Source organism: Chelonia mydas, chromosome 10, assembly GCF_015237465.2.
Source record: "Chelonia mydas isolate rCheMyd1 chromosome 10, rCheMyd1.pri.v2, whole genome shotgun sequence".
NCBI classification, from domain to species: Eukaryota; Metazoa; Chordata; order Testudines; family Cheloniidae; genus Chelonia; species Chelonia mydas.
In genome coordinates this window covers 56,819,711-56,837,328 of record NC_051250.2, presented here as the reverse complement: position 1 = coordinate 56,837,328, position 17,618 = coordinate 56,819,711, and the positions used below count along the sequence as shown (strand labels likewise).

The following is a 17,618-nucleotide window of genomic DNA, read 5'->3' as shown; positions in this document are numbered from 1 at the left end:
AAAAGGCTGAAATCACTGCTCTAGAAAGAGATAAAGAAAAATTATACAAGGGGGAAGTACAACCTGTACCAAAAGAAAATAAACCCAAACAAAACCCACACATGCATTACAAATCATTAGTTTTGCTGTTGAATAACTACTGTACTTTCGTCTTATATATCAGCCAGACATGAACACCATGTAGCTAGGAAATTTTTCCATGCATGCACCTCTAGACACAGAGTTCACATAATGCAAAGCACATGCTGTTATTCTGCTCTACTATTCCACATTTGGCAGAGGACAGGGTTATGGCTAATGCTACTGTCTACAGTCAGAAAAGCACCCTTCAAGTACAAAAGCATAAAATATTTTGCTTGTAAATTTCTTATAGGAAAGGGAGAAAGGTATAGTACAAGGTCACAATTTGCTCCATACATTAGCTATTTTAGGGCCCACTCCTGCAAAGTACTGAGCACCTTCAAAGGCTCATTAAGATGTTTTCACACTCATTGATTTCCATGGGGGCTGAAGGCACTCAACACCATTCAGGACATTCTCAGCACCTTTCAGGATTGGGCCCCATGTATTTAGCTCTATTGCCACTAAATATAGTTCAATCTCTGTACAGAAAAAGTGTTATTATTTCTTCCTTTTTTAAAATCCAAACCAGTCCACCCACATCTATGTTAAGAAGGGAGAGAAAAAGAGGAAAGGAGGATAACAGCAATGCCAAGAGGAGAGGCAAATTCTGACATTTACAGTAGGACAAAATGATTAGCACTGCAATGTTGGTTTCAGAATGGCAGTATATAAACACATGTTTTCATTTGACTTGAGCAAACTTGATTTTGTCTGGTTCCAGGATTTGTAAATGATTCTAGATAAAAAGCAACATATTATTTATCCTGTCTATTTTCTTTGGGAAAACCTCACACACAAACACACCAGGTAACAAAAGAGTGATACACAATTATTTCTGCTGAAATAATCTACAGTAGAAACTGCCAGAGGAGGCAAACGAAATCTTTGTTGGGGTCTTTGGGTTTGTATTTTTTAGAAATATAGGAACATTTTTTATTTTAGTTAAAATTGCATTATATCTGCCTGTGAATGTCAAATATGTTACTCTCAGATTATATAGAGCCAAATCCAGTTTACCATACTCATGGGAGCAATCTTAATTTTAAAGCTGTTTAAGATTATGGCACTACTGCAAGTGAGGGGTGAAAGACAGCACACTATTAATTCAAAAAGATTTTTATTTTTCCAGCACATAAGTCAACAGGCTCTGTATCTGGACCCCAAAACTGGCCAGGCTATGGAAGTCTCTGCATTGTGATAATGCAGGCCAGTTTTGTTGCACCACGCAGACCAGGTCTAGACGTTTTATTGCAAACAAATACCTCAGCCCAGTTTTGTTAAGAACTTTGCTAGGCCATTTTAAACTTTTGTGATGAAGCCATGCAGACTACACAGTTGCAGATGAATTTCCTGAGTTTCACTTCATTTTTTAATGAAAAATTTAAAATGGAAAGTTGGCAAAACGAATCTATGGAATTGAGTCAGAAGAGTAGGGTCAATGGATCTTGACTGTGAGTAAGAACCATTCACATGAATAAGGTTTTGCAAGACTGGGTCTCTCCCACTGAATGAACTACTAACAATTTCTGTAGCCTTTACTTCACAAAAAGAAAGGATAGCAAAGAAAATTAATGAACTCTTATTGCTGTTTGAGCTGTTTTAAATACAGTATACCCTAACTTGATAAACAGATCTGGGCAAGAAATATCTGCAATAAACATCCCAATACAATTTTGTCTTGAATTCAGACTTGTAACATCTCATTTATCATCAGTTTCTTGGAATGTTTCATAACATTACATAGGGAAAGAGCAGCAGGACTGATTTTAACACTAAGTAAAATAACTTCAAGATCCTTAAAAGATGCTGAGTACTTCAGGAGAGGTACGGAGGTATCTCCGCTGTAATTGAAATCTCAGCTCCTTACACGGTCAGGCCCTGTGCATTCTGGGGGAGTTTCATTATAAAGAAGGATGTACAGTAAGCAAGACTATAAATAAAAAAACAACCTCACAAATCTTCATCTTCTCATTTATAAATATCACAATAGCAAAATGAATAAAAACAGTTATGAAAACCAATAGGAATTTAATATAGTGCCTGGGGAATGTGATTTAAGTTTCAGCACATTGTTAGTTAATTTTTTTTAATTAACACTTTTAAGTAGCTGTTATAAATGTAGACTAGCCTACAAGTTTTCTAAGAAGTAAAATAATTCCTATGTGGATTATCGATAGACAAATTGGCTAGCAAAGAAATTGTGAGGGGGAGGGGGCAGGGAAAATCCCTCTTCGGGGTTTCAGGAAAACAGTGCTAAAACTTTTAAAGTATGGCTTTGATCTGAATGTAGACAATCTTAAAACTATGGCTCCTCATAGTTGGGAGCTCAGACTGATTTTACTGAAGGAAAAAAGAATACCTGACAAAACAGACTTTCTTGCAGTGCTATTTGGAAATAAGTTTTTTAAAGTCATGCTCCACTGATCCAGTAATTTAAAAAATTACTTCATTAAATTAATAAATCACACGCTATTTAGACTACAACAATTTCAAATGTATCTACAGGAGAAGACATTTTTTGTTAGATTTTTTTGGGTGGGAGAAAAAAGGAATAAATAAGAGGCCATATTGGTTCTTTATACTTCACTCTTAAACAAAGATTCAGCTTTCCAGTGGTTCAACAGCAAAATATGGGAAAAGAAATTCAGGGTCACCAATTTCCACTGACACTCCTAGCACTATCATTTCTGGTTCTAAATAAAAATAAAAAAAATAAACAAATTTTACAAGGTACAAAAATGCATTTGAATGCAGTTGAAAATAACATCCACTGATGTATGGCAAATATTGTAGCCTCACCAAGAGATTTAACCAAAGCCCACTGAAGTTAATGGGAAAACTCTCATTGATTCAGGGGGCTCTGAAACAGGCCCCAAAAACATTAGAGCAAAATCAAAGTAAAAACAATAGTGTCATCTGACCCAGACCTTCCACATATTGTGAGGATGAAAATTCTCCCAGAAAAGGAGATGCAGACAAGAATCTCCTCCATCTACATATGGAGATATGGTGATCTCTTTAAGAACATGCACAGGACTGAGATCTTGTTCTTTTATCACAAAATATTTAAATTTAATTAAGATAACTTAAAAGTATGATGAACATATATATGCCCAATGTGTTCCATACGTATATACAACTGCAGGAATAAAAGCAGGTATTAAATGTATGACGAAAAATGTATTGCCATGGTCTAAATATGGTACTTTATGTAAAAATGCCATTCCTTACTATTAAATTAACTCTATATAACAAACCCTTACTCCTCCCCCCCTCCCCCAAAATAGTAATAAATTCAAGACAGAGAAGGGGGAGGAATCCATATAAGATCTGGAAACAAATGGAGCTAGGCATATTTAATATTATATAAATTACATGTTGGATGCATAGTCTAAATTATTGGCATAGTAGCCATTACACAGGAAATAAGTCTTTTCAGACTAGGGCTGGCTGGATGTAAACAAATAGAATGTTAAAGCAACAATATACAGGCAATGATATATGTCATCCATTCTTTGCAGGTAATCAATGGAGTTTGTAACAAAGTGTAGAAATGACAGTATGTTAGAAGTATTGATCAGTTTTTAGTGACTACAGGGTTCTCCAGTAAAGTTTCTCAATTTTCTACTGGAGAGCATTCAAAAACTATTTTATTTAGGTTTACTACCAACAGTAAGTTCATCCTTTATCATGACAAATTTACCAGGATGTAATATATTAAAAGTAATACATGTTAAATTTGCTTTGCTACATGGTTCATGTAACAGACTCTTTCAAAATGACAGACCCTCTAACTGAAATAAGCATTCATTAGAACTTTAATCTGTAAGAGAATTTGTTTGAAATATTGAATATTGTTAGCTGCTGAAATATTTAATTTTTCAATTTCTAAGACATTTAATCTTTATGACACCCTTTCTGTGTTACGTGTCAAAGCTCTGTCACCAAAATTAATAAGGCATCTAAAACATTCAGGAAAGGTAACTCACAAAGAAAGCATTCATAACTAAAATGAAAGGTACAGTAATGATAACAGATTCTTTATGAAAGTAGCAGAATATTCATAGGGTCAAAATCGGTATTCCGATTAAAAGTCCTTTCACAATTTTTTATGAAAATGTGTCTCCAATCATTATGAAATTGTGATTTTTAGAACATACTTACTCACGTTAATCAATACTATGTGAACTGCAGGTGCCTATTGGAACCTGAATGACAGATTCAATTCAGTGCTATAGTAAAGCCTTGCATTAGTTATCTCTGCTGATTGCTAGCCTAATATCTTCTTAAAAAGACCTCTCATGCATCTTGTATAAAACAGGGGCTTAGAAACTGAATCAAAGTGGATGTCCTTTAAAATGTGTTGCAAGCTAACAGCCCAATCTTATGTTCCTTGCACACTCAAACTTTCCACGGAAATTTTCAGAAGTTTTGATTATTATGGTCCCAGACCTTGCACAAACTAAGAATCTTAAAATCAGAACAAGTTCCAGAGTGAATCTTGGAAAATAAAAACACTTTGGAATTCATAAGTCAAGGGTTTTTGCCCACTGCATTTCAGAAATAAGTTTTTTGCCAAATCAGCTAAATGTTTCAGATTCAGGGGTTACAGGATTTGGCCCATTCTCCCAGGATATAGAATTCTTTTTCACTTCCTATCCTAAACTAATGAGTAACATTACAGCATTCCACTCCACAGGTAGCTGAAATAATTATCTGGAATACTTTGGCATCAAAGATGATGTATAAACATAAGCTATTGCTATTCAGCAGGAGACTTCTTTGTAATTAATGCCTACCATTCAACACTGTTAGTAGAGCCAAAAATTTAGCAGCAGAACCCTTAGTTTTTTCACAGTTAATCCAACTCAGAGATGGTTTAGTGATGGTGCCTCTCCGTACTCATAGTGGACATTCAGCAGAGCCAGCTGTTTCAAAGTTCCTAGCTAAGAATCTTGGCCTTAACAATCACATCTGCCGCACATACATAGTCTTTTGGCTGCCTATCACTATGTCCATCTGCTCACAAGTTGGCCCAAACACTTGCTCTAAGACATGGGTGCTAGACAAGGATGGGTTTATAGATGTAGCCTGAAGAACACTGCAAAGTACCATCTATTCTGTGACATCATTACCATGTCGCTACCTTCCAAAAGCATCTTTGCCCTTCATCACACTGATATACAGTAAATAAAATAAATCCAAAATGGAGAATAGACAGGCACAATGTTAAGCAATTCTGACTGCCATGAAGATTATAGTGCAACAGACATGTGAAACTCATGGGGACAAAGTAGGATATATATAACAGGAAAGAACTGTCCTCAGATATACTCTTTATGGGACAAATCACATGTTTAAAATTATACATGCCCTTAAGTTCTATATTGCATCAGCACCATGTTCAGCACCTTGCATAATAGAATCTTAGCTCAGATGGAATCCAATCTTTCTTCAGTATGACTAATTCAGACTATAAAATTCTTGTGGCAGGAACAGTGTCATCATCTTCTGTATAGCTGTGTGCACAATGACAGAGCTATAATAATAGCAGTGGTAATTTGGGGAGATGTGACTAACTGTTCCATTCTGCTTGAGAAGATTGTTTGGAAGGCCCAGCTCTGTGACAACAATTCCATGTGACTTGGGATCTTCATAAAAGCAACACTGAAAGTGCTAATTGCTAAATGTAAGTTTCTTAACAAACAGAGTCTGTGGCCCAGGGCTGTCATAAAATATCTATGCCTGTCCTGGAGTTGTGTTCCCACACTTGTTACAAAGTAGAAAATTACATAATTGTTGTGAACAACAAAACTAAATCTAATGTTCTCTCCAGGAAACCACAGCGGAATTCACAACTTTTATTATTTACCAGAAATGTACTGGGCTATATTTACCTCTGGGTTCAAAGGAATAACACTAAGGATGAATTTGGCCCATTGTGTTTCTAACTTTGACTGGTCCTTTACATATCTTTAAATTCAAGCAAAAGGCAATGTAATATAGGGTGACCAGACAGCATGTGTGAAAAATCAGGACAGGGTGTGGGAGGTAATTGGTGCCTATATAAGAACAAGCCCCAAATATTGGGACTGGCCCTATAAAACCAGGACATATGGTCACCCTAGGATAATACTATATCACTATATCAGAATATGCACCTATAGCTCCCAGATTAATATTTATAGTAGAGGTTGTTGGAAAATGATTTTTTCAATAGAAAGTTTAAACTTTTCATCAAAAAGTAAAAAAAAAAAAAAAAACAAGAACATCAGGAAAATGGTTGAAAAAACAACCAAACAAAAAAAAAAATTCAATTTTGGGGTTTTCAGGTTTTAGCCGGGGGGGAGGGGGGGGCACGAGGCGAATCAAAACCAGGTACCTCCCATGAAAAAATTAATTTGGCTGAAATTGGGAAACACCCAGATTTTTTAATAGATTTTTTTTCCCTACATTTTCAACCAGCCATAGTTCACAGCAAATGCGTGAGACTTTTTTGGTGTGGCCCTTCTCTTACTTTTTTCCAAATCCCGTGGTTATATTCATTATACACATACTGTACTAACAGGTGCTAAAACACCATTGGGCAGTCCGGTGTAAGGAGAAGAGCATACAATAGGTACTTCTCTCACACACAAGGAAGAGCAGGAGAAAAAACGTTTTAATTCCCCCTGTACCAACCATGTTTCTGCCGCTCTCAGTTCCGCCTGATACAAACTGGGCAGCTAGGCTCACCTTGCTAGGGCAGCCAGTGCTAAACGGGAGCGTTTATTTGGGCGAGGGAGCCTAAAGCGAGGTCTCTGTCGGTTCCCCGGACCCCGCCAGCTCTCCCTACCCCAGGTCGGCTCGGGAGGCTGCTTCTCCCTGACGCGGTGAACACGGCTCTCCCCAGGTGATCTGCCCACATAAGGCGCCGCCTGTCCTTGCCCGCCTTAGCGCTGGCACCTGGCAACCCAGAGTCCCACTTTCGGGGCAGCCAGCAACCGGCTGCTTGGCAAGAGCTACTCTCCATCCTCGCCAAGAAGTGCCACCCGCAGCGGGACGGAGGCGGCTGGCTCGGGTCCCGCGGGGGACGGTACCTGCTGTTCCTGGGACAAGAAACAGGCCTGGCAGTAACTTTCGGCACCCGAGAGCTGGCCAGAGGAGGCTTCTGTGGAGGGGGGCGCCAGGCACACGATGAAGGAAGGCTCCGCGGCTGGGGTGGGCTGTGTGCCCGGGGGGCGAGCCCTGAAAGCCCGCTCAGCACACACCGACAGGGCGGGCACGGTAACCGCAGCACCACGCCGGGTCCCCGGCACGGGGCAATCAGCCTGGGGCAGTCCCCCCTCCACCCTTCCCGCGGTGCCCCCCACGGGCAGCGCACAGGGGAGATCTGTCTGTCCCCCCAGTCCCCCCACCCCGCCCTCCCGCGGGCTGCGCCTGCCAGCCCGGCTCGCTCACTCACCATCTCGCTGCGCTGCCGCGGTGGCTGCCCCGTCTGCCGCTGCTGCTCCGCACAGGCTGCCCGTGGATCCGGGAGGCGGGGACGGGGCTGGTTTCCTCCCCCTCGGTTAGCGTCCAGCGTCCGCCAAGCGGGCAGCGAGGGACCCAAGCTCAGCGGCGCAGAGGGGAGGCCAGCGCGGACCCCATGCGGGCGGGCGGACGGGCGTCAGCAGCCTCACAGGCTGGAGGCTCCTCTCATGCTCTGACGGGCACTCGGCTCTTCAGCGGCGTGTGTGCCCGGCCCGGGAGTGGGAGCGAGAGCCGCGCTCCGCCTGTGCAGCCGCTGCCCCGGAGTCCAGCCCCAGCCGCTCTGTCCATAAATGGAGAATTCAGCTCGGACCTGGCCAATCACGGTTTGTTTTTATAGCGTCATTCCTGAGGGAGATCCTAGCAGCTGGCCGCGTGGAGCTGCTGCCGCTGGAGCAGCCACAAGGGCCTCTGGATTTTGTAGTCTTTGTCTGCCCCCTGCAACTTCTTGAGTTTGTTTTTTGTTCCTGGGCGTGCCCTTGGCAGTGTCCCAGTGCTCCTGTCCAGAACAAGCCACAGCCAGCCAGAGCACTTGCTCAAGAGCAGCCATGACCAACAGCTGTTACTGAGGCCTGGTCTACACTAGAGGCTTTGTCACCAGAGCTATCCCAGCAGAGCTCCCTAGTGTAGATGCAGCAGGATATGCTGACAGGAGTTCTTCCGCTGGCATAGCTACCCTACCTCCCCGAAAGCACTCCTTTTGACCTCTGCACTGCAGTTTTCCTGGCACAGTTATGTTGGCTAGGGGGTGTATGTGATTTTTTTCACACCCCTTGCTGATGTAGTTATACTGACAAAACTTTATAGTGTAGGCATGGCTACACACAAGCATATTCCTCTTCCTGTATCGGCTTGTCTACACTACCAAGTTTTGTTGACAAAACTTATGTAGACACCCAAAAGTTGACCAAACAAAAATCACCAAAGGGTGTTCACACTTGCTCCCTTTGGCGACAGATCATGTCCACATGTTGGATCATATTAAAGAAGTTCTGTATTAAAATCACAAATGAGTTTGATTCCCCATAATTTAAATTCCAAGGTATTACTAATTAAGAGGTCTCTTGGTTTTTGGTACTGTTTCTCTCCCTCTCTGTGTGAAACTTGCAAGCTGCTAATTGTGTTAGTACATTCTAAGACAGAGTCTGCTCTCAAAGCAATTCACAGAGAGAGAGAGACTCAAAGCAATACTCTAACAACAGAAACAGCACCCAGAGACTCCCCGCCCTTTTGTTGTATTAACAATTGTGATTAAAATAGAGATAGAGGATGTATGTGGATGGATGCTTGGTGTGGATAATAACTGAATGATCAGGGAGGTGCCAGCCTAAGAATCCAGTGTCCATCGGCCGAAGAAGGCGTCAAGTGGAAATAAGCAGAGGACCCCCGGAGGGCAGACTGGAATCCACCCAACAGCCTCAAGAATGGGAGAACCAAAGAACAAGATAACATTTAGCAGCACGGAGCCGTCAGGAATGTGCTATCTGTTGATTGATTCAGCAACAGCATGATGAAGCAATTCCCATAGACTGGCCTAGGAAGAAATTCCTATAAAAATAGACTCTAAAAAGTGAGAACTTTGGGGTCTGATTCTGCAAACCAACTTCCGGGAGCATCAGATGAGCATCTGACAGGGCCCTGCTCCCTCCTCATGTCCAGGCCACCTGGCCAGTGGCTTGGCATGAGCAACTCTAAGGCTGGTAACTATGATAACAACTTTGCAGAACCTGTGTGTGTGTGTGTGTGTGTATGAATGAATGTGTGAATAAATATGAGATTGAATGGAATGTTATAGCTATAACTAACTGCTTACTATGATAACAACCTTGCAGAACCTGTGTGTGTGTGTGTGTATGAATGAATGTGTGAATAAAGATGAGATTGAATGAAATGTTATAGCTATAACTAACTGCTTACTATGATTCTTTCTGTATTCACAATAAATGTGGTATTTTGCCTTTTTCCCTTTAATAAGATCCTGCTGGTTTTTATTTTATTAGTATAACACACATTGGGGCCACCATCATCGATAGGGTGAGCATTGCACCATGGGTACGTATCCCACCGTGCAGTGTTGTGGCTGATCGCTGCATATCTTGGGATTCTCTCTGAGTTCTCCCACAGCCCCCTCAGCTGCAGAGAGCAGCATCATGAGCGGCTCTGTGAACTCTTCATGCTGATGAAGAGCAAAGCAGCACAGCAATCTGCCTCCCTGCCTGCTGCTGTGTTCCTAGTGCAGGGCAGAACAAGAGCATGCCAGTGATTCGCTCTTTGTTTGTTCCTCAAAGTGAGCAGCACACAGATACTTCCCCGGAGCTTTGAAAGGGGAGGGGCCCATGCCTGCAGGGCAGCAGAGATCAAAACACTGAGCTGAGCAATCAGGGCAGGCATTGTGGGATACTGGCGGAAGCCAGTTCTGTCGACAAAACAATCAGCAGTGTCTACACTCGCTCTTTGTTGACAATAAAGGGAGGGGAAAAGACAAAAGTCTCTGGTAGGGGTGGAAGTTTTTTGTCGCCAAAACTGGGCATTTTTCGCAATAAAAGTCCGATTGTAGTGTGTATGCTCTTGCTGTTTTGTCGCCCTATAAAAAAAAAGCTAAATCAATATTGTAGCGGGGTGGACACGCACTTGGACCCAGAGGGGTTTAAGATAGCCCTGGGAGAGGGTTGGAGCAGAGGAAGGTAGCCGGGCTGATTGAGGAAGCAGCCTCAGCTGGGGGCCACGGCCCAATCAGGGCCCAACTGGCTCTATAAAGGCTGTGAGCCAGAAGCTTAGACTGTCTCTAGCTTCTGAGAGGGAGGGACTTGGTTGTAGGGACCCAAGCAGAGTACCTAGATTGGAGCAGGGCTGGGGAAGGGCCTGGGGAGCTCCAGCCAGGAAAGCCCCAGGCTGTGGCCTAGCATTAAGCCCAACTGGTACTGGGGTTGCAGGGGACAGCCCATGGTTAGACCGAGGCAGCAGGTCCAAACCCAATCTTGCCTGTGATGAGTGGCTCATACTGCAGTCTGCCCCAGGGTGTGGGAACTAGCTGGTGACTGGCAGGAGCCTATGACTGAGGTGAGGCAGGGATAGTAGGTGGGGGGTTTCCCTGGGAGGGGGAGATCCAGAACTGTGGGCTACCTAGTGAAAGGGGCACTGGGGTCCTGGGAGGGACATGGGAGCCAGCCTCAAGGTGAGACACTGTCCTGAAGAGGGTGCTCTGGAGGCTGGTTGGCTAATTCCAAGAGATGACCAGCAGGGGGTGCCGCTGGTGAGTCTGTGCCTGGTTACACATATAAAACTTTTATACTGCTAAGGAAGAGGACAAAGCATCTTTATACCAGTATCCACATAAGGTGTCCATGCCAGTTAGGTTGTCCTAATTTAAGAATAATTCAGTAATTTTCTAGGTATTCAAGTCCTAAGAAGACCGTCTCTGTCCCCAAAAGTTTAAGATCTAGGGCTGTGATTCTGAAAGTACTTCTGAATGTGATTTAAGCTGAGGAGTAATTACATTGGCTTCAGTGGGATCCTAACTGGGGCATATAGGCACCATCAGAACGTAATATAGAAAACAAAAATATAAAATCTTACAATTAGATACATAATGATTGTGTGCCTTCCAAACAATTTTTAAAAACCACTGCCCGTAGCTGCTATTTATTTGTTAACCACTGCATATTATTTTTTCTTTTTTTTTTTTCAATTAATCACTGAATGTGGAAACAGGCAGTGGTTAATTTTATTTTTTTAAAAAAAGCTCCAAGCAGACAATATTTTAGAGATTAGCCATAAGTGGAATCTTTTTATCCAACAGGCCTTCCTGAAACTTTGGTGGTCTGGATAAAATAGAACAGAGGTCTGAACCATTCCTGGGATGTGTTCTGATTCTGCAATTCGACTTGTGTGGGTAGATGAAAGTCAATGGAGCTCCCTAGAGGTAAACAGGTCTGTCTTCATGGCTCTGAGGACAGAATTGGGATGCTGGTTTGCAAAGTGGATCTGAGCCACTCCTGCTTTGGTTCTCAAACTGGATCTGAAGAACCAGGCCTGATTTGATTTGCAAACATAAAACCTGATTGATGAGATATTGCAATATCCAGACCACCCTGGTTTGTTCATTATAGAAAAGGAACAAAAACAATTTATCTGGCCTTCCGTTTAGTCCCACAAACTTTAGTGGTTTGCATAAAATAGAACAGCTCCCTTGGATCTGAGCCATGCTTGGTTTTGGTTTTGAAAAATCAAAACATCGCCTCCTCAGCTCAACTCTGCTTACATTACTGACAAAAAGAAAAGGAGTACTTGTGGCACCTTAGCGACTAGCAAATTTATTTGAGCATAAGCTTTCGTGAGCTTGCTGTAGCTCACGAAAGCTTATGCTCAAGTGTTAGTCTCTAAGGTGCCACAAGTCCTCCTTTTCTTTTTGCAGATACAGACTGACTAATGGCTGCTACTCTGATTACTGACCAAGTAAAACCTATGAGGCCTGGGCATTATTTGACAGTGATTTTGGGGAAAAACAGTTTAATTGAAAAAAGTTGGATAGTAAATATAACCACAGACTGCTATTAACACAAACGTATCTGACAGTGCTAAAAGTGAGCTGGAGTTTGTAAGAGCTGAGCTTCATGCTTTATTCTCCAGCAGAAGGTGAGTAGCAGTAGTTCTATTGTAACTGGAAAAAACAGTTTGCTCAGTGTTTCACTTGAACTTGGAAAAGTTATGTAAACCTTGAAAGAAAGAAAAAAGAGAAATCAATCCAGAGGGTGAACCTGTTACGGATATATTATACTCATGAATGGTTTCAGAGTAACAGCCGTGTTAGTCTGTATTCGCAAAAAGAAAAGGAGTACTTGAGTTTGTGTGTGTGGTTTTTGGAGGGGGGCAAGGGGGTGAGAGAACCTGGATTTGTGCAGGAAATGGCCCACCTTGATTATCATACACATTGTGAAGAGAGTGGTCACTTTGGATGGGCTATTACCAGCAGGAGAGTGAGTTTGTGGGGGGGGCGGAGGGTGAGAAAACCTGGATTTGTGCTGGAAATGGCCCAACTCGATGATCACTTTAGATAAGCTATTACCAGCAGGAGAGTGGGGTGGGAGGAGGTATTGTTTCATGGTCTCTGTGTATATAATGTCTTCTGCAGTTTCCACAGTATGCATCCGATGAAGTGAGCTGTAGCTCACGAAAGCTCATGTTCAAATAAATTGGTTAGTCTCTAAGGTGCCACAAGTACTCCTTTTCTTTATACTCATGAATGTAAGCAATAAAATATATTGGTAATCTATCTAGGTTTTATATGTACATGTTTCTATATCTACTTTGTACTTGACGTTTGTGTTAATATTAAAGCTTATTTCCTTAAAATCTTAATATAAATTACATAAATAAAGAAGAGACTGGGCTGGGGAGAGAATAAGGAAAACCCTGTTCCTGTTGGACACTTAATTTGAGAGACTGCTCAGACCTGTTGTGCTCAATTCTGTTTTCAGTACTTCTAGGCTCCATTTACACTAGAAATCTGACCCATTGCTGACAGTAGTCAGGAATAGGCTCACCTGAAATGATGTTGAAAATGGTTTAATTGCTAGAGCCAGACTCTCCCCTTTGTGTAATGTATAGTGGAGAAAGGCACAAGTTCCCCCTGAACTTGAGGAAACACAGACTTCTCCTTCCATGCAGACTGCCTATGCACCAAGGAGCTCAGGTACAATCCTTTCCTGTACACCTCCCTTACGCTAGATAGCCCAAACTACCATCAGTGTAGATGGGACCCAACTGTTTTCAACACCATTACAAAACTGAATTGACAGTCTGGAACTGTTTGTTTATGATGGTCAAAGGCATAAAGAAACTTCCATATAGGGGTGAGTGAAAAGATTAGGGCTACTTAGTTTAGAGAAGATACAAGATATCTTAATAAAAAAAAAAACCCTAGGATACAGAGAAAGTAAGTCATATGCTCCTGTTTACCATTTCTCATAATACAAGACATAGGGTCATTCAATTAAACAACAAATTTAAAACTGATAAAATAAAAATTTTTTTTGTTTTATGCAGTACATAATTAACCTGCCACAAGATATCAAGGAGGCTATGTGCTTAATAGGATTCCAAGTGACTAGACTTTTACATTATGATTAAGAACATCCATAGCTTTATACACCCTCATGCTTCCAGGCCTAAACTGACCACAAATTGATATAAATTAGGAAGAAACTTCCCCTATGAGTAGGTAATTAAATACTTGCCTCTTATGTGATGGGGTTTTGTGCGGGGGTTTTGTTTTTTACCTTCTGAATCATTTAGTACTGGCTGTTGGAAACAAAGTATCAGGCTATGTATACCACTAGTCTTGACCCACCTGATCATTTTTCTTGGTAGTTAGGGAGTATACAATATTAAAATGTATATTGACCTAATAAAATATTATTGCCTTGACTCTAATGTGGCTGCCACACACCTGTTCTAATTAAGGGCCTACAGGCTTCTTGGAATGACATAATACACCCAAAGACCATCCCAATTCCAATTTACTTACAATATTCTAAAAATTAAACTCAGAGACCAAGGGAAACTGAGAGGTGTGGGATTTCTGATTTCTAGTTTAATTCCAGGCACATGGTAAAGATCACTAATCTGTGCTGTGGACTAACTCATTTTCATTTATAAGACCGATTTGACAGCCATCAGAAACTGACCATTGCTTATTACACTAATTAGAATCTTCCTGTGACTTGTGCTCCACCTGTCTGGTTCCTTGTTGTATCCATCTCTTGTCTCTCATCATACTCTCAGAGTAACAGCCGTGTTAGTCTGTATTCGCAAAAAGAAAAGGAGTACTTGTGGCACCTTAGAGATTAACCAATTTATTTGAGCATAAGCTTTCGTGAGCTACAGCTCACTTCATCGGATGAAGTAAGCTGTAGCTCACGAAAGCTTATGCTCAAATAAATTGGTTAGTCTCTAAGGTGCCACAAGTACTCCTTTTCTTTCATCATACTCTGAGGCCCTGATGCTGCAAAGACCTACACATGTGATTAAACATATGCACTGTGGGGCTCAGTGTGTGAAGTTAGGCACATGAATAAGTCTTTGCAGGATTGGGGCCTTAGATTGTGAGCTCTTTTGTGCAGGGTCTTTGTGTGTGTACGGTGCCTAGAACAATAGGGCCTCAATTCAGGGCCTCCCCGATTCAGGCTTCCAGGTGCTAGGGCAATGCAAGTAATAAGAATACATTGGCTCCTAGATATAAACATTGTAGTTTAATAACTGCTTTAAAAAGTGAAATAGTTCTGTTTTTAATATTACCCTCAAATCCATGTGGATAGATGTTATGCATAATGTCGTTTAATAAAATTAGCTATTTTAGGCTGAGTTAAAAACAGCTTTTTGAATCCACAAGACTTCTATATTTTTTTTTTTCTCTTCACCTTGAGCAGTATAAGGAAAACAAATCAGTATAGGTAAAACAAATCTGACTGAGTTTCAGCACTGAAGGAATTTTTACAGCAGATTTCTAAACTCTGGTGAAGGTCTGATTAAGATTCAAATGCTGACACAGCCTTCGGTATTAAGAGAACTATTGTATATAAAACTTCTAGGAAGTAAGGCTTTATTATAGTGCTACATGAGATGATTGTTACATTGTCAAAAAGATTTTTCTAACCATTACAGAGGAAATGTGAGATGGTCTGATATCTAAGGTAGGTATGTAATAGATTGTACAGTGAACCCCGCAGCAAGGTTTACTGCAGAAATTCAAGTCAGAAAAAGACATCAGCAGAGCAAAATTACAGAGTGTCTGAGGAAAAAATAAAATACTTTTTTGACAATAAATGTAAATAGCCTTTAGAATTTGTGAACTTATTTTCTCTGAGAATTACAACCAGCCAGCTTTGGGGAAGGGGAGAGTGTTTTGCAGCACAGAATATTTTTCTTTCTCTCCTTACTACTTAATCAAAAAATAATGGAGGCACAAGAGAAGTATGGATCTTATGAGATCCAGTTCTTTGAGTAGTGTGAATAGAAGGAATATCTTAAAATCACTGTCTAGAATATGCTTAGGCATATTTTATTTATACACAATGGGCCTGAGTCTCGTTTACAGTATGGATTTTTCTACATGGCAAAGTTTTACCAGTTATACCACTATACTTACTATATTATAGTTATAACTATGCAGGCATAAAGCCCCATCTGGATATTCTTCTTCTTGTATAAGAATGGCCTTTTTCTTTCAGCTGAAAACCTTTACCATGTGACACAAACTAAATTGAAAAAGGCACTGTTATACTGTACAAAGAATGTCCTCTCTAGTGGGTTATAGCTGTATATATTAGTTTAAATTCACTCCTTAGTTTATACTACAATCTTTCCCACATAGACAAGGCCTATGATTGCTTTACACTATCAGTATAAAGGGGCCTTAGAGTAGGCATAAATTACCTTTACATTGTGTCCACTTTAAGGCCACTTGTATGCTGCCAGAGTGGTGTAAAGGGGCCTTAATGTTAATGAGAATCAAAGCCAATGAATGTGTCCTGCAATGAAGCTGATAGCTGCATTAGCTAAAGCCTAGTCTAAACAGGAAATGTTGCAGGATATTTTGGTATAATTTAGGGCATGCGATTAACACAACAAATTAACCAGATTTAAAAAAAGTCGTTAATTGCATTCTTAAACAATGGAATACCATTTTAAATAGATTATAAATATTTTTGGATTTTTTTCTACGTTATCAAATATATTGATTTCAATTATAACACCAAATACTAAGTGTACAATGCTCACTTCATATTTTTATTACAAATATTTGCACTGTAAAAAAGAACAAAAGAAATAGTATTTTTCAATTCACCTCATACTGTACTATAGTGCAATATCTTTATTGTGAAAGTGTGCCTTACAAATGTATAATTTTTTTATATAACTGCATTCAAAAACAAAACAATCTAAAACTTTAGAGCCTGCAAGTCGAAGCATGAATTTAGCATATCTTGCACATAAATACCTTGCAATGCCAGCTGCAACAGTGCCATGCAAATACCTGTTCTCACCTTCAGGTGATACTGTAAATAAGAAGCACACAGCATTCAGAGTAACAGCCGTGTTAGTCTGTATTCGCAAAAAGAAAAGGAGTACTTGTGGCACCTTAGAGACTAACCAATTTATTCGAGCATAAGTTTTTGTGAGTTACAGCTCACTTCATCGGACACATCCGATGAAGTGAGCTGCAGCTCACAAAAGCTTATGCTCAATAAATTGGTTAGTCTCTAAGGTGCCACAAGTACTCCTTTTCTTTAAGCACACAGCATTATCTCCCATAAATGTAAACCCAAACTGTGATAAATCACTACAAATGTTTTTGATCTCGTGATTAATTGCAATTATTTAAAATAATTTGATAGCCCTAGTATAACTATACCAGTATAATTAATGCCCAGCTTAGCTTGTGATATTGCAGAAATTGCAGATTCCACAATATTAGGCTTTGACTGCAGTTTTGACAGTAGGAGCCCCGGCTGCCCTGGTGTTGAGAGCAGGAGCCCCTGATCTGAGCCCAAAGTGGCTGACAGCAGAAAATTGTGGATAAGTAATAATGGACTTTATTGCCACATATAATAAGGTCCATTATTATTTTCTGCCGTTTTCCATGGCTTGTCCACAACTTAGCCATACTTTTTTCACAATCTTCCCATAATTCAAGTAGGGTATAACTGATAAAGCTTCCCTCTGTACACAGTGCCTAAGTCACACAGGGCCAGATTCTGCTTTACCTCTGCCCAGCCCACAGCGGGGATGAAAGATACAAGGACACTCCCCTGTACCTCATTGCTTAGCTCATGTAAGGGCCAGGCAGAATTGCACCTTCTGAAGTTCTGAGACGTGCAGACAGAGCCCGGAAGGGAGTAGGGTAGTATAGGAAGGAAGTAGGGGTAGCCTTTGGCCCCACCAATACACTGGCCAGTGGAATGACATACCAGTCAATGTACAGTTGT

At 40.9% G+C, this 17,618-nt stretch overlaps 1 protein-coding gene across 2 annotated transcripts in view; it reads right to left on the bottom strand.

The window, feature by feature from the left end:
- Positions 1-7,937, bottom strand: part of MYO1E (myosin IE) — a 146,596-nt gene extending 138,659 nt beyond the window's left edge. The window contains exon 1 of one of the 2 annotated variants that reach the window (XM_037910559.2): positions 7,568-7,937. In XM_037910559.2, the coding sequence (XP_037766487.1) occupies positions 7,568-7,570 (3 nt within the window). In that variant the 5' untranslated portion in view covers positions 7,571-7,937. The remainder of the gene's footprint in view (positions 1-7,567) is intronic. The other variant, XM_037910560.2, reaches the window with a different exon arrangement.
- Between the last annotated feature and the right edge of the window lie 9,681 nt (positions 7,938-17,618).